Source organism: Eumetopias jubatus, unplaced genomic scaffold (assembly GCF_037043125.1).
Source record: "Eumetopias jubatus isolate StellerSeaLion01/CBP00866 unplaced genomic scaffold, mEumJub1_p1.0 scaffold_10, whole genome shotgun sequence".
In the NCBI taxonomy this organism is placed as follows: Eukaryota; Metazoa; Chordata; class Mammalia; order Carnivora; family Otariidae; genus Eumetopias; species Eumetopias jubatus.
In genome coordinates, this window is record NW_028274816.1 from 129,236,770 (window position 1) to 129,260,612 (window position 23,843).

Consider the following 23,843-nt stretch of genomic DNA (forward strand, 5'->3'; position numbering starts at 1 on the left):
GCTCACAAGGTTGACCCCTGAGTCAAGACAGTAGAGTGCAGACACTGCACGGACTTTGCACAACGTTTTACAGTTTACAGAGAGGCTGTGCAAGCTCACTCTCCCAGGCAACACAACACCCTGAGCAGTGGCAGGGCAGAAATTGCCGTGGTCATTTTACACGTGGGAAATCAGCGCAGCTGATTGCCCCGGTCATGCTGACCCTGGGGGTCTGAGCATGGAAGCCAGGCCCACCTCAACACACCATACCATGCCCCCTGCTTGGACACCTTTTTACATGTGTGCCACTTCATATGAGCCACTTCCGCTTCAATTAAAATGAACCTTGGAATTCATCTCTTTTTTTTTTTTTGAAATTTTGGTAAAATCCATATAACATGAAAAATACCATTTGAAGCATTTTAAGCGTACAATTCAGTAGCATTAAGTACATTCATACTGTGGTGCGGCCATTGCCATCATCCATCTCCAGAACTGTTTTCATCTTGCGAAGCTGAAACCCTATACCCATTAAACCCTAACTCCCCATTGCTCCCTTCCCCCAGCCTCCGACAACCATTCACATTCTGTGTGTGAACTGGATTACTCTAAGACCATCATATAAGTGGAATCATGCACCATTTATCTTTCTGTGACTGGCTTATTTCACTTAGTGTAACATCCTCAAGATTCACCCGTATTGTAGCAAATTGCAGAATTTCCTCCCTTTATAAGGCTGAATAATAATCCATCATACGTATATGGCACATTTAGCCATTCATCTGTCAATGGACACTTGGGTTGCTTCCAACTTTTAACTGTGGGGTGAACTATGCTGCTGTGAACATGGGTGTACAAATACCTCTTTGAGTTACAGCTTTCAATTCTTTGGGGCATATACACCCAGAAGTGGGATTGCTGGATCACGGAATTCATTCTTAATCATACATAACTATCTGTTACATATATTTTAAAAACTCGGGGCGCCTGGGTGGCTCAGTCGTTAAACGTCTGCCTTCGGCTCAGGTCATGATCCCAGGGTCCTGGGATGGAGCCCCGCATCAGGCTCCCTGCTCAGCGGGGAGCCTGCTTCTCCCTCTCCCACTCGCCCTGCTTGTGTTCCCTCTCTTCGCTGGGTCTCTGACAAATAAATAAAATCTTTAAAAAAAACACAAAAACTCACCAGCAGTGACCCCTCAACCTACAAGTTCTCTGGGGTCACTGTTCCTTCTAACCACTGTGGGCCAGAGCTGCTGCAGGAACACCTTGGTATGGAGACTGACATGCCCATGCTGTCTTAGGGACACTGCCTGGACCAGGGCCGGGTCTCAGCCATGGGTAGCCCCGGGGCATGGGTGGGAGACATCTGAGAAAGGCACTGAGACAACTGGGCAGCTCAGGGGCACGGTCCAAGAAAGGGGAAGTTTACACTTCTCCACTAGAACCGTCCCCTTAGCTTCCCAGGTGATTTCTGCCTCCGGTGAGGACAACACACATCACTAAATGTGTCCCCTTTGGAACAGAGCCATTGGGTGCTGACAGCATCTCCCAGAGTCTGCATGCTGTGAGGGCTACAGGGGAAATCGTGACCCTCCTCCTCCTTCCCTGACAGCTTTTCCTCCACACACGCGGGCTCCCCATGACTGACCCTTACATCCTCCTACCCCTTTCTGAGACCCCCACTCCTCCAAGGACCCATCTGACATTCCCAAGCCAGGGACTCCCTCATCCAGGGGTCCAGCCCTCCCCTCTCCCATGAGTTCCATCCCTACCTCCTGGAATCTGCAGATGAAGACCACAAACCCCTTCCACTCAGCACGTCCAAGTAGACTCCTCTGCCCTCCACGTTCCCTCCCCTCAATGTTCCTGCCTAGAAAAGCACCAGCTTTGTGTGCTCATCCAGCCTGACATACTTTGTCATCTCCAGCCTCTCCTTCTCTGTCCTCACCGTCCTCAAATCCACCCACTGTAGCTGGCAGCTACTTCCTCTCACCCGAGGCTCCAGAAGTGCCTCCCTTCCCTGGCCCAGCACCCCGACCCACCACCTCTCAATCCCCAGTCCCGGAACATTCTCCTGACCTTGCCCCCTTACTGAACAAGGCCTTATCCTTCACCCTGGCACCCTAAGCCCATTCCTACCATGGCCCAGCTGTCACCAAGACACATCTCCCCTCTAGTCACACTAACTGTGCCTGCCTCCATGCTCTTCCCGTGCCCTTCTTCTGCCCAACATGTTTGCTCTATGCATCCCACTTAACCCATCTTTAAGGCCCAGGGGGCAGGTGAGTACTGTGGATGCTGAGATTCTATCATTCAACTCCCACCTCCTCCAAAACGCCTCTCCACCAAGGGCCCAGCCAAAGTGCTCACCTCTAAACTCCTACACAAATTTCAGCGTTATACCTTCCTGTAGCAACTGGTGCATGTGATCACAATGACAACAATAATGGCAGTGGGTGCTTATTAAGCCCATGCAGTGTGCCAGGTTCTGGGGTAAGCACTTTGGCCATTAACTCATCAAACTCTCACAAAGTTTCATGAGGTAAGTTTGATTTTGGATTAGGAAATGAATTGTAGACAGGCTACGTAACCCGCCCAAGGACAGTGACAACCATACCAGTCTTGTCTGAAGCTTCCTAAAGCTTGTATTGAGCTTTCTCTGATGTTTATGTCTTATTTCACAGATTTTAATGGCTTCAGGGTGACAGGGCTCTTGTCCCCTCAATTTTCCTTCTCTAAGCCTAGCTCCATGCCTTGCCCAAAGTAGCACACTGTAAATATTTATTGGCATGGTCTTATCTGAGCAAAATCTGCACTGAGTGGTTCTACTAAAACTCATGAAATGGTGGCAGAGACAACACCTTAGGACTGAGCTTTGCTGCCATCAGCCTAGTTTTCTGGGTCATAATGTGCAACAAGGTGTTCTTTCCCACCTCCCTGCCCCTAGCTTCCATAACTCTTTAAGGGTGTTCTTGAATCTATGTAATGATGTACCCATTTAAATTCTTTGTAAGTAGATCAGAATTTTAAATGATGAGTTTAAATGATGAATTCTAGGAGGGGGCACTTATTCCAAGCTCTGGTCTGATGGGGACAAGGGGCACCGGAGGAAGGTGCTGAAGGCCACACCACCAAGTGGGTGGGCGGAGTCAGCTGGAACCCGTCACCAACAGCTGCAGTTCTCCCAGTGTTACCACCAGGGGGCACATTGACTTAAACGGAGCCCTTGACTCTGGCCATAGAAGCCTCATTTATTTTCTTCATCCATCTGGGTCCTCACCAATTTGAAGCCAGACTTTCTGGTACAGCTAGAAACCAGCAAACTCTCATGTGCTGAAAAAGCCTGATTACCCAAATCAGGAACTGTCAGCCTGGCATTTCTGGGAGGAACTGGGTAGGAACCAAGCAGTGCTAGTTCTAGCCCCAGGGAAAGTGGTTAAGGACACTGTAACCCGCCCAAGGACAGTGTCAGCTCTACTAGTCTCATCTTGAGCTTTCTAAACCTTGTGTTGACATTTAACTTCCTGATTTTTGTGTCTTGCCTCCCAGATTTTAAATGGTTTCAGGGATCCCAGGTGCAGATGGCAAACAGCAAACCTACATTCCTTTCTGCATTTGGTCTGTGCATTAGCATCACCAGGTACCCACGTGAGTCAGTTCCTGTGGAGGGCAGGGCTCTGTGAGAGGGGTCAGTGCACTCCAGAAGTGAATGGAGCTGGCCACCTAAGCCAGGGAGGGATGAGGCATCCACTCAGCACCCAAAAACTGAGCCCTGCTCTGCAGAGCTGGGACCCAGGGTGGGGCTGGAAACAAAAGGGAGAAGAGATCAGGAGCATGGGCAGAGAACGGAGGCGGGAGAGGAGGTCCAGCTGTGCCAGACGCCCACTGCATAAATTTGGGCTGATAGCTGAAGCTCTGGGCCTGCTTCCTCATCCACAAAATGGGCGAGAGCACCTGCCCTACCTGCTTTATAGGGCTTTTCTGGGGGATTAATAAGGATACGGGGTGTGAATGGTCTCTGTGAGCTGGTAAAGCTCTAGGCAGGCACGACGGATTATGGTTCTCATCATTATTTCAAATGAGAACCGCATCTGCTGACTGTTAAGCTGTATCTGGCCATTAGCTTGAGGTTGTGACTAATTGTTTTTTAATGAAAAAAAAAAAAAAACCCAAGATTTGCTTAATGTTTCATGACTCATACAGTGAGCCTCTCTAAACCCAGAATCTCTCGATTTCAAAGATGTGATCTGTCCATCTAACTGTGGCTGAGACAAGAGGTCAGGTGCAAACTGCCCTCTTTCCTGAAGGACCACTGAGCACTAGCAAACCCACAGCAATTGAGTAGGGTGAATAAGCTGGTCTCTGCCCTCAAGGAGGCCAGGATGCATGAGGAGGAAGATCTGCTAGGCTCTCTCTGACACTTTACTGAGTGGGGGGCCCTGTAAAAGTCACAAGCCAGGGGCCAATATGCCATGCCAACAGCAAACACTGAGCGGGGTCCCGGATGTCAGCTGCAATCATAATCCAGTGAGAAATATGCTGCCGGGGAGTCTGTATAGCAGGAAGATGGCACTTGAGCTGGGCCTTGGTATGATGTTCAGCCCCGGGAGGACATTCCAAACATGGGCATCAGCCCAAGATTAGGCAGAAGGACAGATCAGAGAACAGCTTAAGAGGAACCCTTCCCTCAAGCAGCTTTCAGTCCAGTTGAGAAGAAAAAGAGAGAACATGAAAGCCACATAAACATATGGATCTAGTCATAGTCAAGGGCCAAAGGAAGGGTAAGGGGGGCAGCTTCTGTCCCCCGGCTGGTTCGGGCCACCATGTCTCACAGGCTGCTTTCTAGGCCCCTCCAACTGGGCCCCTGCCTTCCGCAACACCTGTTCTCCAATCTAGAGTCTGGACACTGGCAGTTCTACTCCTGAAGCCCATGAAGCTGTCCTCCACTCCACTGCCCACAGGAGAAAAGTCTAAACCCCGCCATCTGGCACCCAAGACCCCTCACAGTTTGGCTGACATTTCCAGTCACAAGTGCTACCACACCCTTTCATATGCCCTATAACCAAGTTACACCAGACAATTCATCACACCCTGCTCATGCCAGTCTTTCATGTCAACACATTTGCTCTCTCAGCCCAGAACACTGAAGGAAGTGGGCCCTGGGGCTGAATCCTAGGGTTATGATCCTGGGTGGGTTACATAACATTTTTGTGTCTCGGTTTCTTCATCTGAGAAATGAAGATAATAGTACTCACCTTCTAGGATCACCATAAAGATCAAATAGGTCCGAACAAGTGGAGTTTAGATTGGCTCCTCGTACAAAGCAGGTACTCAAAAAGTGTTAGCTGTTGTTGGTATTGATGGACTGAAACTCTCCAAGGTTTAGCTCAGTGTCACTTACATAAAGAATGAATTGTTCCTCCTTCTGCACACACACAAATCTGTCCTAGTGTTTATTTCATTCCTTAGTGATGGAAATTCAACAACTCATCATTGTCCTGACAGAAAACCCAGCTCCTAGTGGGTGTTGATAAATGTGTCAGTCTGTGCTGGGTGCAGTTGAGCCTAGGTACGGTCTCTAGGGTGGCTGTAGTGGTCCGGATACACTGAGTTATGCTGTGGTAACAAACAACCCCCAAATCTCAGTGGTTTCAAACATCAAAGGTTTATTTCTTAGTCACACTGCACGTTGCTCATTCATTGGTGAGGGTTCTCCACCACACGGTCCTAACATGGAACCCAAGCTGACAGAGCCCTTCTCTGGGACACTACCAGTCACTGGTGGCAAAAGGAAGGGAATGTGACACATCACACACTGGCTCCTAAAGGCCCACACAACTGGCCTGAAGGCACAGAACAAGTGACACACTCCTGCTCACGTTTCACTGGCCGAAACAATCAGGTAGGCAAGTGTGAGCCTACAGTGTGCCTGTAAGATCTGGACGTGGGCAGGCAGTCAAGGCCAGTTGCTCATATGAGGATCGTGCTGGTATCAAACACTGGTACCTTCCAGGAATGACAGCAAAAGCAGTGAGTGGTTTGTGACTTCAGGCTGAAGAAATGAGGCCCTGGGAACTATGTTCAACCCCCCTGCAGAGGCCCAGGCCAGGTGCAATAAATACAGCAGCAGGGCTCTGAGCTGACAAGCTTGGACGGCACAAGGCTCAGCCCTCAGAGATAGAGGGGACATGTGGAAAGGGAACAGGGAGTCCCAGCACCACACTGGGCACTGGGCTGGGCTTCCTGGCCTTGCATCCAGGTTCTCCTCTTACATTGACAGACTCCATCCACAGCACTCTGAGGACACAAGACAGGCTGCCTCCCCGAAGTCGGAGGGCCAATTCCTCCTGATGGACAGGGCTGTTACCTTTCAGCCTATTCCAAGGTGGCTTCTCTCTCACAGGCCTCCCACAGGGGCTCCAAAATAATGGTGTCGACTCATTCTAGCTGAGAGAAAACTCACATGACTTTCCTGAGTGATCTTCAGCCACTTGTCCTGGCAGAACTGTGGGGCAAGCAGGGGTTTTCTATAGTACAACCTACAAATGATCCTCAGGGCTGTGTCCAACCTCCCAAACCAAGCTCTGCAGCTATGCCATAATTTACAACAATCCCAAAGAAGACAGGTATGTCTTATTAAAGGTACAAGGCTCTGGAAGAATGAGCTTTAGTATCTAAAATCCAATCAGCATGGCCAGGCAGATTAATCTAAGAGCTTCGGACAATCACATGATTCATAAAGTGACATTTACAAAGAGACAACAAGACTGCTTCCCAGACTCATAGTTGCCCAGATGCCTCAGAGTCAGGCCTGCCTGAGCCTTGGGATCACTCTTGGGAGTCTGGAATTAGATGCAGCAATGATGGCTTTCTCCTGGAAGCCATGCCATCCATGTTCATGCCTACCAACTACAGGAAGGTTTAAGATGCTCTGGGATCCCTGCAGGGATGCTGACTTCAGGGGGATGCTTCTGCAGGCCAGGACACATAGTGGCCCAGCAAGGCCTACACCAAGAGAAAAAAAGGCTAGGGCCGCAGGATAAGGGGTTCTGAGTAAATTGTCCACCCTCTCTGACAGGAGCATGCCCAGACACATCCCTCTGTTGGAAAGATTCCCAAGAATGTACAGGGCCAAAAACACTGCTGCCCAGACACACCCTGAAAAGGGGTCCTATTGGTGCCTGGTCAGACTCTTAGGAACGATGTGCCTGAATGGTGGGGCCATGCAGCATCTGTCTCCCTCGCTGGTCATGCTACCCCCCCTTTCCTTCCCTGCTATGTGCCTTTGAGCCATATTATCTTGGGCCACGCCCTGCCTCAGCTAACCAGCTGTGGCCGAGGGAGAACAAGAACGGGAGGGGGACTGCTGGGGCACATGGTACGATCCAGGAGGGAAGGACTTTTCCAACAGCGCACGTGACCGAAGTCTGGGCTTCACGTCCCAAAATACAATCATCCCAAAAGCTGGAGTGGCAGGGGGTGGGGGGTGGGGGGGCCTTCTTTTCTTATTTGGAGGCTTTTTGGTGCCTGAAGTCACATTTATTTTCTCTTTGTCTACAGGTGAATCACAGAAGAGCCTGCTGACCACGATGCTGGGCTACTGTTCCTTTTCTTTCTTTGTCCCTCTCTCTTTTTTCCATATTTACATTTGCGACCAATTCCCAAGTGAGTCTCTTAGAAAGCACTGATTTGGGATCTAGTTGATGAGTCCTGGCTGCATTATTAGAGGATGAAGGTAGGTTCTTGGTCAAGATGGTGCCCTGAAAACAAGCTTTGCTTAAAAGCTGCCCAGAAAACTGTCCAGGAAAAGGATGACCACAAGGTCATGTCAGGAATGTTACTTAGATAAAATTTGCAACAGTCTTTTGGCCAAAGGATGCACTGACTAAGACTCCCTCTGGTTAAGATTTCTCTGGAGCATGACCACAGCTGCCCCCACAGCTGCGTCCACATCCTGCCCAAAGGACACTGGGAAGGGAAAAGCCCTCTGCACCTCCTCCTTCAGCACCTCATTCCTGGACAGTGCACTCCCACTGCCAATCACCCGCTCCACACCCCACTCCTTGAGCTGTTGAAATGGAAGCATGGAATGCAAGTTTTGAACAATGCCTCGGCACAGGGCCCGGGTCACGTGCCCCAGGGAGAGATCAGAGGAGGAGATTCTGGTCACTGAGGCCAGCTGGTCCGGCAGGTGCCTCTCGCCCAATACCGTTGGAGTGATAGTTAGGCAGGTGTCTCTTTGCTGTGCAGCTGCCTGGATCATACATGAATACACAGTGGATTCTTCGACCTCTAGACCTTCCAAGAACAGAAAAGACCTGTGTGAGTTCATGCACCCCTTGCTATAGGCTGAGACAGTATAGAATTCCCAGGGGGGCAGCATAGTTGTGTGCCTGGGGTAGGCCCTAAGATTCTGTAGTTGTTCTCTACTCCTAGAGGAAGCCAGTGCTGCTGGCCCAAGAAGTAGAAGGTTCTAGACCAGTGCTTACCAACACTTAAGGGCATAACAATCACCTGAGGAGCTTTTATAAAATGCCTACCCCACCCCACCCCATGGCCAAATCATCAGCATTCTGCAGGCAGGACTAGGACATCAACATTGTTTTTAAAACTTCACAAGTGTTTCCAGAGTGCAGCCAGTGCTGAGAGCCACCACCCCAGTGTCACCGTGAAGTCTCATTGGCAGCACATTTAACTTATACAAACTCAGCTATGCACACTTGGGAATGAGAGAGAGGAAGAGGGAGAAATAATTTAAATATCAGTCAAAATGTGAACAGCAGAACTCTGGTTAAATATGCCAGAATCAGGGCACCTGGCTGACTCAGTCAGTAGAGCGTGTGACTCTTGATCTCCGGGTTGTGAGTTCGAGCCCTATGTTGGGCATGGAGCCTACTTAAAAAAAAAAAAAAAAAAAGCCAGAATGAATACTAATCTTTCCCCTTCCTCTAGAAATTCTACTAAAATCTCAGAAAAATCACATGCTTGATGAATAACCTAGCACATGTGTACAAGTATACAAATCTGTAGGACTGAGTCCTTGGAGAACTGCTGGTTCAAAAGATATGTACATCATAATCGCCCTGTAGAAGCTGGACCAATTTACACTACTACTGCAGTGTGTAAGAGGGATTATCTCTCCACATCCTAGGAAACATAGTACATTGAAAACTTCTGAAAGAATAAAGAATATAAAGCCATAAAATTATGGGGGAAAAAAGGAAAAAAAGATGAAAAAGAAAAAAAAAAACAGATCAATCAAATAGAAAGCTTTCAAATAGAAAAGCTCCACCTGACTGGCTCAGTCGGTAGAGCATATGACTTTTGATCTCAGGGTCATGAGTTCAAGCCCCACACTGGGTATAGAGGTTACTTAAATAAATAAAAACTTAAAAAAAAAAAAGAAAGCAGAGAGACTGGAGATATGATGATTAAATGCAATGTGGTATCCTGAATTGGATCCTAGAACAGAAAAATGACATTAGTGGAAAACTGTCAAAACCCCAAGAAAGTCTACAGTTAAAAGAAGAAAACAATAAACGATGTGTTTGTATGTCCTTAATAAAAATTCCCAAAAGGATGTTAAAGAAATGTTAAAATAAAGTGTTCTTCCTCACTGGGAAACATTTGAGCCATGACCCCAGCCTTGGAGGGGCACCTGAAGGAAGGAGTATAGCAGCTGAAGGTCTCAGAGACCTGGCTTCTAGTCCTGTCTCTGCATCCCTTGGCTTACCACCTCATCCAATTCTACTGTGGGGATTAAATGCTATGATTTGCCAAATATTCACGTCACAGGCTTAGAACCACAGGCCATCAGAGCTGAAGAAACACCAAAGGGAAGGGACTTGCCAAGGCCACATAATGACTTGACAGAGCTGAGAACTGAGGCACTCTCCCAGGTTGCACCACCACTATGCTTATTTAACAAGCAGTTATACCACACTTATTATGGGCCAGACATCATTCTAAGTGCTCTGCAATATAACTCATTTGATCCCCACAGTTATTTAAGGTAGATCTAGGATAATCCCTTTCCAGATGAAGAAAGTGAAGAACAGAGGGGATAAGCAACCTGCCCCAAAGCACAAGAAAGTGGCAGAGCTGGGATTCAAACCCAGGCCACCTAGCTTCAGAGTCCCTACTCTAAACCGCATGAGGGTGGAACTCCCTGTTTCCTAACTTCTGGAAAATAATGCAAACCTAGGGTATTCTGAATAGAGAGTTTTATTTTTATATCTTATGCTTTAATATTTCCATATCTGGTTAATAAATGTAATGTCTCTTATCTCAACAAACCTTATTGTATTTGCATCTATATATTTTTTAAAGATTTATTTTATTTATTCATTCATTCATTCATTTATTTTAGAGAGGGAGGAGGAGCAGAGGGGAAGAGAGAGAGAGAAAGAGAATCTTGAGCACACTCCCTGCTAAGCACGGAGCCCGATGCTGGGCTTGATCCCACAACCCTGAGATCATGACCTGAGCCAAAATCCAGAGTTAGACACTTAACCAACTGAGCCACCCAGGCACCCCTATTTATTTAGTTTAGAGAGAGGGAGAGAGTACACGTGAGCAGGGGGAGGGGCAGGGGGAGGGGCAGAGGGAGGGAGAGAGAGAATCCTCAAATAGACTCCATGCCAAGTGCAGAGCCCTATGGGGGGCTGGATCCCAGGACCCCGAGATCATGACCTGGCCAAAATCAAGAGTCAGACGCTTAACTGACTGAGCCACCCAGGCACCCCGGCACCTATGTATTTTTTAATCAAATGACATTATTGTAGAAATTTCTTAAAAGGTTAAATTACGTACAATACTAACCTTCAAAGTCCTCAGTTTCATCAAAACAAGAACCATGAAAATGCAAGGGACTTTTCTTTTTGAAAGCATCTTACAGAGAAATTAAATAATATTACCATCTCTTTCAGGGGTAAAAATAACAGTCACTTCTGCGTAAAGATAAGACCGGTAGGTCAACTCAGTCAACAATTGACAGAGCCAACCAGTTAAAACAGTATCTAAATACAGGGCTTGCCTGAAGGTTCTGATGACTGGTTCTGCATCTTGAAAACCTTTTCTGACACAAGGCAAAACAAAATCAGAGTTCTGTTCTCTTAATGACTCATTCCTGAGGGGATCTCAGCCAAGGGGGCAGAATTCCCCTGAAATCCTGACATCCCTGGCCAGCCGGAAAGCACTGACATGGGTCAGCAACACTTGTCTGCACAAGCAGTTTGAGCTTCCCACGTGCTCCCTACCGCCCATGCCTCACCTTGTTACTACGCTGAAAGCTTCCTGGAGTGACCTGATTTAGAGCTCCTACAGGTGGACCAGTGATTTCCCTAGACCTGCATGGCTGACCAGAAATTTCATTCCTACCTTAAGGGCTTGGAAAGGGAACCTCTCCTGGAAGGAGGCTACATGTTTCTCTGCAAATGAAGAGTAGAGAAAGGCCCGATCTAGTCTACCCTGAAGAAAGCAGGAGGGCATCAGACTTTTCAGGGATCCCTTCCAAGAAAGGGGGTCAGGAACCACTTGCCAGGAATAAATGCTATAAGGATTTTATAATATTGTAAAATACCAGGAGTCTTTTCACTCATCCATGTTTGATCATTTTATTTTCAGCTCTCTGCAGTCATCAGAAAGGGATGGTGAGCTACTGACAAAGTAACCAGTGGGCAGGGGAGAGCCAGGAGACCAGTCAATGTTAGAGGAAAAGGTGCTCCCTCAGAAAAAAAGAGGTGACGGCACCTCAGCAAAAAAGGCTACAGGCCCAGATCCCTAAAGAAGGAAGGGATGTGCTGGAGCCGGGCTGGGTGTGACACATGAATCTAGAAGCTTAAATAACACAGGCAGCACCAAGACACTGCCGCATTGAAAGGACAAGCGGGGAACACATCACCATGTGGGCAACACCTTACCTAGATCCGCCATCCACTGGACCAGCATGTGGACAAACATGGCCAGCACGTTGCCCCCATTGAGTGACGCTGCCACCACCAGGTAGGTCCTGTCAAAGTACGGGAAGTAGGTGACTGGAGCCGCAGGGTCTGGAGTCTGCGCCGGCTGGAATCCTGAAGGCATGGAGGTTGCCAACTGAACTGAAGTGCTGATGTTGAGAACTGGGGTCCAAGGAAAGCAGAAATTAGGCCTGTCCGGCTGACTCAGAGGTCACAGGTCACAGTAGGGCAAGGGGAGAGTGTGCTGGTTTAAAAAAAAAATGTCTTCAAATTCTTTGAGACTCCTCCTTTCAGGAGGTAGAGCCTAACTAACTTCCCCCATCCTGTGAGTGTGGGCTGGACTTGGGGACTTGCTTCTAATTGAGAAAATAAAGCAGAAGTGACCCTGTGTGACTTTGGAGCCCAGGTCATAAAAAGGCACTGCAGCTTCTGTCTTGGATCACTTGCTCTGGGGGAGGCAGGCACCATGTCATGAGCAGCCCTGCGGAGAGGTCCATGTGGCAAAAAACTGAGGCCTCCTGCCAAAGCTACGTAAATGAGCTGAGAAGTAGATCCACCAGGCCTGGTCACGCCTTTGGATGACTGCAGACCCAGCTAAGCAACAGCTTAATTGCAATTCCATGAGAGACCTTAAACCAGACCATCCAGCAACATCCAGATTCCTGACTCTCAGAAACTATGAGAGATAATAAACGTTTGCTGCTTTAGGCTACTAAGTACTGGGGTGATTTGTTACACAGCAATAGACAACAATGTACAGATAGTAAGACCTCTCTCAGCCCAAGTATTTGACTCTCTGGGGAGGTTTCATTCATTTTCAGCAAGTGCCACCTCCTTCTCATATCCATGGTGTTTTTCTTTTTTTAAAAAAATTTTTATTGTTATGTTAATCACCATATATTACATCATTAGTTTTTGATGTAGTGTTCCATGATTCATTGTTTGTGCATAACATCCATGGTGTTTTTCTTAACCTCCTCCACCAGCAGGGGAAAAGCTCCCAGACTCAGCACGGAGGGAATGATTTTCTCCTCTGGATTGAGGCCAGGGCCTATGGACTGCCCTGCAAGTCTCTTCTCTTCCATTTCTCACAAGACCTGGCCAAAAAGCCTGTTCTTCTCAGTCTGTTGGGGTCTGAAATAACTTGAGATCAGCATGTAACTTTCCTACCTACTAGGAGGTTGGAAGCAAGGAGACTGAAAACAATCTTGGAAAGCCAATAACCTTTACTTTCTGCCACATCAAGCCTTTCACCATGACTCTATACCAGAAGCAACATGCCCTCCACCTGTCCCCTCAAGTGGAGGTGTCAAGGACGGAGGCCACCCAACTTTGCCCATGGACACAGAACAAGTGAGCACAGCCAGCAGACCCAGTCTGGAACCAGAGACTACAACCAGCTCAGTGAAGAGGGAGCCCAATACCTACTTTCTTCCCATTTGACTAGTCCCTCACTTACTACAGAGAAAGCACATTTACATCCAGGCACAGGACAGCCCTCTGTCAAGGGAACAGCTTACGATTTGAAAACCACCAAGGTAGAAAGAGCCAGGCTCTTTATAGGCATCATCCCAGTGTGTCACCACAACTGTCCCATGAGAAACATATCATTGCCCTCATTTTGGATGATGACAAGGGCTCAGGAAAAAAAAAACAACCTGTCCAAAGTCACACCGAAGGAGAAGAGGGGCTAAATTCTCACCCAGGCCAGTGGACTGGACTCCAAAGTCCATGTGAGTTCCTTGACATTCACACTTTGAGATGAAGGGATATGGGCAAGAGATGCCATATTAGGAAAATTAAAAGTCACAGAATAAATTTAGCATATTTTCCTGAAGCATTGATTTTAGTTTCACTCATTTGTGGAACATAAGCAATAGCACAGAGGGTTACAGAGAAGGGAGGGAAAACTGCAGGGGGAGAAATCAGAGAGGGAGATGAACCATGAGAGACTCTGGACCCGGGGAAATGAACTGAGGGTCTCAGAAGGGAGGGGGTAACAGGGTGATGGGTACTGAGGAAGACACAGGTTGTGATGAGCACTGGGTGTTATATGTAACTAATGAATCATTGAACACTGCATCATCAAAAACTAATGACGTACTAATGATGTAATGTATGGGGATTAACATAACATAAAAAAAACTAATGATGTACTATACAGTGGCTAACTGAACATAATAAAAAAATTAAAAAGGAGGATGCTGACATATGAAAAAAAACTGGGGAGAAAAGGTTTTGAACAACTGTTGGCCTTAAGAGATTTTATCACATATATGTGCAAACAAAATAGGGAGAATTTCACTTTTCCCTCTCAGCTAATTTTGAAATTATGAATTTATGAATAATGCTGCTAAGAACATCTTTGTGAAGTGTTTGTGTGGACATGTGTCCAGTTCTCTTGGGTGTGCACCTAGGACTGGAAATGCTAGGTCAGGTGCTAACTCCATGTTTCACTTTTGAGGAACTGCCAGACTGTTTTCCAAAGGGGCTATAGCATTTTACAATCCCAGTAGCATGTTCTTACATTTTTTAATGGTTAAGAAGAAATCAAAAGGAGAAGAAAATTTCATGACACATGAAAATGCTATGAAATTTGTATTTTAGTGTCTATAAATGAAGTTTTATTGAAACACAGCTATACCCCTATTCATTTATGTATTAGCTATGGCTGCTTCATGCTTCAGCAGAGTTGAGTTGTTAGGACAGAAACTATATGGCTTACAAAGCCTAAAACATTTACAATCTGGCCCTTTACAGAAAAAGTTTACCAAGCCCTGCCCTAGACTGCAGCCTCCACCTCACTGTGACTCTTTTACCCTGAATGCAGAAAGACTGCACTCCTAATCAGATCGGATGGAACTTCCATTGACAAAGACACAACAAAAAACCCTAATCTACTAATCTACTTTTTGGGTCACGGAGTTATGCAGAAATCAGCCAACTAGAGAGAGTCAATTCCCTTACCTGGCCCTAAAGAAGAAAAACACAGACTGTGGTCAGGGACAGAACTTGCCCTGCTGGATTGTAAGCTCCAGGAGGGGCTTCACCCGCAGGGAGGAGGCTGTTTTTCATGTTCACAGAAGAGTGATCAACAGGATGCTGAGGCTGCTGGTTACAGGTGCCCCTTGGGCCCTCACACAGAGCTGGAGCTTAGGAGGCACCAGTAGAAGTCTGAGGAGCCAACAAAAGAAAGACTTACCTGCATCTGTCCTTTTGGCCATACAGGAATAGACGGAGGCCTGTAAATCACCCAAGGCCACGCCCACCCGTGTCCCCTGTGGGATTTCAAACCAGGCACGGGAAGTTCTGCCCGCCACACTGCCGGCCTCAGCGATGTCTGGGAGCAGGTGCACGGGAAAGCCTGAGGCCCTCAATCTGCAATCCAAAAATGGACAATGCATTTACCCGGAGCTGGATTTTGGGTCTTTGTTGTTTCCAGGAAGCTCAGTGAAGGAAAACCCTACAGGACACACATACAAGAAAGGAGGGTAGAATCCAGTGTTTTGACAGAGGGCCTCTGTGGCTTTTTTTAAACCATGAGAAACAGACTTGCATTTTTTAAAAAGTGAACACTGGCTTTCAAAAGCTTGGGACTGGCCTTCCAGGGGCGAAAACCACCAGTTTAAGCAGGGGTGATCAGGAAGAGTCAGAAAGAGCCAGATGTCACCACTATCCGGCCTTCTGTGTTTGAAGGGAACATACTCTGCAAAGGGAGACAGAGTTTCAGCACAGTTATAGTCAGTTAGCACCGGCCAAACCAAAGTCAGACCCATCAGTCTCCTGAACACCAACTGCATTCATCACTCGGGGTTAGTAAACAGGGGACTGTCAATTTTACACAACATGATAGAAAGTCCTTTACCTGAACTACCAGGTGCTTTTTGTTTTTTTACAGAGCTCAGAATTTGGAACCTGAAGGAAGTGAACTTAGAGGGCACAGGATTCCTGGATCTGAAATGGCAAACAATTCCTTAAAAAGAACTTTAAAAGACATCCCTCAAGACTACTACTTTCACTTCCTAACCTTATTTTAAAATTTTATTTATTTATTTATTTAAAAGATTTTATTTATTTATTTGACAGAGAGAGACAACAGTGAGAGAGGGAACACAAGCAGGCGGAGTGGGAGAGGGAGAAGCAGGCTTCCCGCTGAGCAGAGAGCCCGATGTGGGGCTCGATCCCAGAACCCTGGGATCATGACCTGAGCCAAAGGCAGACGCTTAACGACTGAGCCACCCAGGCGCCCCTTTATTTTAAAATTTATTACACTGACAGTTGTTCTTTGAAAGCTGCAGGCTCGGTCCGAGTCATAGAGAACGGGGGAGCCCAACCTAGGTCTGGGCAACTGTAGGGGAGCAGGACAGCAGGGTGTAAGAGGTGTCCCCCTCCAAGGGTTCACTTATAGCCAGGCCCACCCTTGCCTGGTGACTGGACAGGCTAAGGGGCAGGGGAACCTGATTCCTAGGCTCTTGGAATCTTCCACTATTGTTCCCAAATGGGAAAGCCCCACTAAATCTCTCACATTCGAGATTCTGGCCGTTAGCCTGGAGCCAGCTTGCAAGGATATACTCACATTTCCAAGTTCCAGCTTTGGCTCTGAGTGTTGAAATATCCCCAGCTAGCAGCATTCTGGTCGCACATCAGTGATCTTGGCAAGCCACACAGCATGGCAACCACATAGTCATGGATGGTGCCAGCAGCATCGTAGGACTTCAGGAACTCTGGGCTAGTTTTCATATCAAAAACAATTCAATGTAGTCCAATAGCAACTTGAAAGCCCGTGCCCCACCTAGCTGCGGGCAGTGAAATAGACATGGCGTAGCTGGGTGGCAGCAAGCAACCCCACATGCTGAACTTCCCAGGGTGAGGACTTCCCAGCCACTCAGAGCAAAGCTGGCTGGAGTCGGCCTTCAGGGAGTGGTCTCAGGGGAGGATGCACCACGCTTGAGAAAGCACAACACTGGCTGTTCTCAACAGCCCTGACCCCACCATGAACTTACCATGGAACCCTTGGCAAGTCCCTTGCCCTCTCTGCCTTTTTCTTTCCCCCTCTGGTTTAGAATCAGATAACCAACAAAGAGCCTTCTGAGAAATGAAGCAGTTCTAGACCAACTCTAGGTCTTGCAACCATACCCTGTGCCAGGCCACCTCACTGAGGGATGCTCCAGCAGATGGAGTGATGCTGACCGGCTGGAGGTACAATCCCCTGGCCACTCTCATTTCCCTGGAAATTCAGCACCCGATTAAAAAATCAGTTGTCCATACCTATTCTTCAAAAGCCAGAAGATGGTTGCACAGCCAAACCCTGAGGCCACACTGAGATGGGACTCTGGCTGGGGCAAAGAAGCCAGGAACCCACTGCTACACCGGCCATCCTGCCATGTGACCAGGTGGCTCACGGCTCCGGGCTCAAACACAGGAGAGGGCCCTCCCTCTGTCCATTCACAGCCTGGAACAAAGGAAATTACCAAAAACAGAGAAAAGAACACCCGACCAGCAGCAACATGTCCTTGCGACCACTCTGCTAGTGAGGTTACAGCAATGATAATGCTTCACTCACGCACGTGGGTTCTGATATCAGAGCACCTGGGTTTAACACCTGGCTCCACCACCAATAGCTGTGTGACTCATGCCAAGTCACCTACTCCCCCCATTTATCCCACTTCTTCTATGTTCCCTTTAATTCATTTTTTTAAAGTTGATATTATATCCCCTCCCACCCTGTAAGAAAAGAAATTTGGCACACTCAAGTCCCCTGGTCTCTGTCCTTCCAACACTTACCATGATAATATTAGCTAGACTTGATTCTGGATGATGGTGGATATATTTTCTCTTTTCCTTTGGTCTTAGCTAATTGATTTTTAGACATCAAACTTTACTCAGGAATCTGGCCATCTTTACTTAATTTTTCTCATTTATCTCTTAAAATCTAGTTTTTTTTTTTCCTCTGCTCTTATTTAAATATTTTACCCCAAACTAGTTCCAGTGTAGTTCGTTCTGTGGCAAAGCATCTAGAAGCCTACATGGCTCAGAATATTTTTGAAGGATGGCTGTGATATTCTAGGTTCTCAGTTCCCTTTCTTCGATACTTAAAAACACTTTGTGGATCTGTGATAGATTGCCACAAATTCCTTGCTACTCCTCCCATTAAGGGGTAGAGTCTAAATCCTCTTTCCTCAAATCTAGGCTGGTCTTGATGATTTGCGAGAGCAAGAGAATGTGGGGGGAGTGACATCCTAGGACTGCCAAGTCTAGGTCATAAGAAGACTTGCAGCTCCCACCAGAGCCTCCTGGAGCACTCACTCTGGGGGAAGCCAGCCACCATGTAAGAAGTCCCACTACCCTGAGGCCACCACGCTGGAGAAACTATGTGGAGAAATCACATGCAGGCATCTAGCAGTTCATCCTCAGCTGAGTCTAGCCTTCCAGCCTTCCCCACCAAGGCATCAGGCACTGAGTAGAGCCACTCTGGAACCCTCCAGACCAGTCTGTCCATGAGGTGAATACTCCCAGGCAGCCTCCGTCAACCCCATGTAGAGCAGCTCAATCCAATATGTAGAAGTAGATCATACAAGATATGATAAAATAGTTGCTGTTTTAAGTCATGGAGTTTTGGAGGTAGTCTGTTATGCAACAATAGAAAACCAAAATATGATTCCATTGCATTTTTACATAGAATGTGGCTGCTGACAACTATCTAGTCAATCTGCTTCTAATTTTTATATAGGATCTGGTTTTTCACTCTGTGAGTTTTTGGAATTTTCTTTGTCTCTGAAATCCTAAAAAGTTCACTATAACATATCCAGCTGTGAGGTTTTCCTTCTCTCTCTTCTTTGACATTCTACAGGCACCTTTGGTCCAGACTGTTACATCTTATTTTGTCAATTATGGTAAGTAAATTTTCTCCATTAATTCTCCAAATATTTCCACTTTTATTTTTCCTTTTCTGGATCTCCTAGTAGTCAGATGCTAGTGCTTCTACTTGTATCTTCAATATCTTACCTTTTGTTTTATATTTTCTACTTCTTTGTTCTTTTCTTCTTCCTTCTGAGAGGTTTCCTAAATTTGCATCTTTCATTCTCTAATTTGTTCTGAAGTTCTATCCATTGTTATTAATCCCATCTATTACATTCTTTATTTCAACCATTTTATTTTTTATACCTAATATTTCTACTTGGTTTTTTTTAATGTTTTCTTCTTATTGTTTCTTGCTAATATTCTCCTTTCATATATTTTAGTATGTACGTCAGGCTAATTTTAAATTCTTAGACTGTCCATTCTAATAGTTCTACTTCTGAAAGAATCTCCATCTGGGGTGCCTGGGTGGCTCCAAGAGCATCCAACTCTTGGTTTCGGCTCAGGTCATGATCTCATGAGTCATGGGATCGAGCCCCATATCAGGCTCTGAGCTCAGTGGGGAGTCTGCTTGAAGATTCTCTCCCTCTGCCCCTTTCCCCACTCACACTTGCTCCCTCTCCCTCTCTCCCTCTCTAAAATAAATTAAAAAATAAATCTAAAAAAAAAATCTCCAATTTTTTTCTTGTGAAACAGCTGTGAACCTGAAATGTCTTATTGTCCTGGTCCCTGAACTCATTTTGTTCTGGGAGTATTGGCTACTCTGTCAGGCAGTGTAAATGAGCCAGACCTCAGTCCCTGCCAGTTCCCAAAGGTCTGGGGAGGATGGATGAGACCTGGGGTGAATCCACAGCTAACCCATCCCACCCTGAAAAACATCTCTTCAGGTCAGGGCTTCCACTCTGCCCCCCAGGATGAAACAGTGTTTTGAGGATCCTTAGATTATAGGTCACCAGCCCTGTGATTTGGGGAGAGACACCTGCTTTTCTCCACTGCCTTGATTTTATTCCTGAAGACACCTTGCTATGGACAAGGTGCTGCTTGTCCCAAAGCCATGACAATCCAGGGGATCGAGCAGTTCCTTATCCTCCCACAGGCAAGGCTGGTTGCCTCTTGCCCCACACCCAAATCATCAACCAACACACACCAACTCCAAGTAGCCCCATCACCCTAGGTTCTCTCACAGTGTTCTCCCCTTTCCTTGGTGTTTTTCTCTTACAATTCTTCTGAAACCAATCTTGGGGGAGAGAGCCAACAGTTAAGCTAGTTCAGCAGCTTGGTGGCAAGTGTATCTGGAAGTCCAGGGGTGGAGGACACTTATAACTCTTTCCTGGGTCCTGGTATCTCTTCCTGCCATGTGTTGACTCTGCTGTCAAACTAGTAGCAAGGGGAAGGGTTAGAGTTAGGGTTAGGGTGTGTTGTGTGTGTTGTGTGTATAGGGTTGTGTGTATTAAATGAGTTAACACATGTAAAGCATTTAGAACAGTATCTGACACAGTGAGGACTCAATTAATGTTAGTGATGATAATAATGAAAATGAACCTTTACCTTCTAAACTCTGTTGATGGTCTAAGACTTCCAACAGTCTTAAAGAAAGAGAATACACCCCCCCCACACATATCTTTTGTTCTCTCCTCTCCTCATACAAGGGAGATTTCTCACACTTCCACACAATATTAATATAACCACTTCAGCAGAATGGGAAAAGAATGTTGACATTAAGTGCCAGTTGAGAAAAGTTATCAACAGCAAGAACACTCCAGACCCAATGGACAGAGATGGGAATCTGGCTCCATGTGACATGAGGTGGCCTCCAGATGAGAACAATGCCTGCCATGAAGCAAAGCAGGGCAAAGCCCCACATGCAGCAGTTTCATGGCTATACCTGATCTCAAGTCCCAGATTTGGGAGCCCAAACCATTACATTTTCTTATAAATACATTCATTAAGAACCAAAGAAAGAGGGGCACCTGGGTGGCTCAGTTGTCAAGCGTCTGCCTTCAGCTCAGGTCATGATCCCAGGGTCCTGGAATCGAGTCCCACATCGGGCTCCCTGCTCGGCGGGGAGCCTGCTTCTCCCTCCCCCCCACTTGTGTTCCCTTTCTCGCTGTGTCTCTGTCAAACAAATAAATAAAATCTTAAAAAAAAAGAATCAAAGAAAGAGACTTAACTGCCCCTCCCCCCTGGGTTCCAGGCCATGAAACATCCATCCATTCATTCATTCATTCATTCATACTTGCATGATTGAATGACATGTGTATTAAATATCTAATATGTATTAGGCACTGGTTCTAGTCCCTGAGAATACAGCAATGATCAAGGAAAAGTCACTACTTTCATAAAGCTTATACACTAGGGATATAGACTATAAACAAGCAAATATATAATACCAGATACTTTTCATTACTGTGAAGAAACATACAGCAGTGATAGATATTTGGAGGTGATCAGGGAAGTCCTCTCTAAGGAGGAGGGACCTGAATGGAGTAAGGAAGTGGGCCATAAGAATGTCTAGGGACACATGCTGCAGGTAGATGGGTCAGGGCAAAGGATCTAAGGGATCTTGTCAGTCTCTGTTTGGTATCCCTGGCCGACAGCCAGAAAAGCAGAGGCACGTTACAGATCATGCACCTAAAGCACATTAAGTTTTACTTGGGGTGAAGGACTCCTCAAGGCAGTGCACCTTCTTAACTGTATACTACATCTGTACTTAAACTTCGAGCTGGATTCTTATCCCAGCCCTAAACCTGGATCTCTACAGCTTTTTTCAACCCCTGTATCTGCTTCAAAACTCTGGTCCTTTTTCAAAGAAAAAAAAATTTTGGACTATCATTTTTATTTTGTTTGTATTATAAAACAAATATGGAGTTCTTACCATGTACCAGGTAGTATTCAAAGCACTTCAAAAATATTAATTCATTGAATCTATATAATAGCCTTATCACATAGGTATGATAATTATTCCCTTTGTACAAGAAAAATGAAGCACAGAAAAGTTAAAAAAAAAATTGCCAAAGGTCCCATAGCTACTACGTGGTAGAACCAGGATTCTCAGTATGAGATGTTCAGATATTAAAGATAATTCTCAGTATAAGATGTTCAGATACTACAGATAAAGCCAAAGGCCTGCTTATATCCCCACCTGGGTCCCAGCCCCCTTCCTGTCCGTTAGTCCTTGTGGGTAACCATCTAAATAAAGTTTTACATATTGGGTTTGGTTTGGTTGACTTTATTTTGTTTTTGTCTGTTTTTTAAAAACAAATAGCACAAACACAACATATTGGGTTTGGTTTGGTTGACTTTATTTTATTTTTGTCTGTTTTTTAAAAACAAATAGCACTATACTGTATTTCTTTCTCTAGGCGTTGTTTTTATCATCCAACAAATGTTCTGGAGTTCCTTCCATGTCAGTATACATGAATGCACTTTATTCTTTCTAACTACTGCATATCCTTCTGCAGCACGGGCACACCAACATTTATCCATCCATTCCCCTGAGGTTAAATGCCAGTTTTCACTACCATAACAAGAAGGCAAAGAACAACCGTGAGTAGGCACCCTTACGCACATCCATGTGAAAGTAATTTTCCCGAGCAGACTCCCAGTAGCAGAGCTGCTGAGTCATTGCAGCTCTCTTATTTTTAACAGGTCCCATCAAACTGCCCTCCAAACGGCTATGCTAATTTACACTACTACCAACCATATTTTAAAAAACCAATTTTCCACCCCATCTGCCAACTCTTGGCATTTTCAGACTCTGATTTCTTATAATCCAGTGGGTAGAAAATGATCTCTCTTTGTTGTTTTCATCTGCACGGCCCTAATTACTAATGACATTGAGCATCTCTTCACGTGCTTATTAGCCACTTGTATTTCCTCTTCTAGAACTGCCCGTCTCGGTATCCTTTGCCCATTTTCCACAGAGCCACTTGTCCTTTCTTTGTTCTTGGTTTTTTATTATGTACCCATATTCACACTAGCAAATGTCTTCTCCTAGTCGGCTGCTTGCCTTTTAGCTTGGTTTTATGATCCCCACTTCTCTCCTGCTATTACTGAGCCTGGAAATGGAGTCTACAGGTGTAACCACAGGCCTCTCAGAAAACACTCTCACTGCCTTTCCTCTCTGCCCGCTGGCTGGCCTCTGCCCTTGTGGAAGCAATTAGCTCTCTGCTCAGCTCACTGGTGCCTGTCTGTGTTGACGGCCTTGATTGTGCCCTGGAGGATGAGGGCTTCGTCTGCTCGTATCTATGTCTCCCGTGGGGTCTAGCATGGAGCCTTATATATTGTAGGTACTGAAGCCAAACTAATCTATGGCCACCATTAAAAACACAATGACTTGATTCCAAATATGATTCACTCTACTCTACTAAGCAAGTATTATCATCATCAAAGAGTGGCTTCCCTCCTTCCCAGAAGCAGAAAACAAAACAAGGAGGCATGTGGTCTGGCTCAATGAAATATTAAGCAGCTCTCTCCAACAATGTGGGCAATGGTTTGTATGGTTGTTACAGAGTCCAGGAAACTGGCAGAAAGGGAGGTGTATGACCAGACCACAATCTTTAGATCTCTGTTGTCCTCTTCGGGAAGGATTTTAGTATTAAAAGGACATTTATTCTCATTAATGCAAAATTAAGGAGTTTAAAAAGCTTTTACAACCTAGACTCCCTCTGAGAGGCCAGCTCTAACACCCTAATCAGCCTTCTCCTCCAACTACTAATTAGAGCCAAGCAGCTCCTGTGGTTCCCAAACAGCCTAACAACAGGCAGACAAGAAGGAGGGAAGGAGCAAGAGATCCTGCACCGGCTTCTACAGTCACCCAGGCCTTCCTGGGGACTGATCAAAGGATGCATCGCTAGACATCTGTCACACTGGTGAGAGACAGGTCACCACTCACTTGGCCCAGGAGAACTGAAATCACTAACTCTCCAGGGAAAAAGTAGTGAATCCAATGTTCAAATCCCCTGAACTACAGCCCCCAAAGTAGCCATCCATCCTCTACTTAAAATACCTGCCATAAAATGTTGGTAGCTTTGAAGGTGGGTGATG

General features: G+C 46.1%; 1 protein-coding gene across 2 annotated transcripts in view; it reads right to left on the minus strand.

Annotated features, from left to right (window-relative positions):
* Positions 1-5,628: 5,628 nt before the first annotated feature.
* Positions 5,629-23,843, minus strand: part of SHPK (sedoheptulokinase) — a 34,342-nt gene continuing 16,127 nt past the window's right edge. For both annotated transcript variants that reach the window (XM_028095427.2, XM_028095426.2), the window contains exons 3-7: positions 17,208-17,391; positions 16,516-16,668; positions 15,142-15,317; positions 11,901-12,101; positions 5,629-8,277 (exon numbers count right to left, since the gene is read on the minus strand). In XM_028095427.2, the coding sequence (XP_027951228.1) occupies positions 7,865-8,277; positions 11,901-12,101; positions 15,142-15,317; positions 16,516-16,668; positions 17,208-17,391 (1,127 nt within the window). In that variant the 3' untranslated portion in view covers positions 5,629-7,864. The remainder of the gene's footprint in view (positions 8,278-11,900; positions 12,102-15,141; positions 15,318-16,515; positions 16,669-17,207; positions 17,392-23,843) is intronic.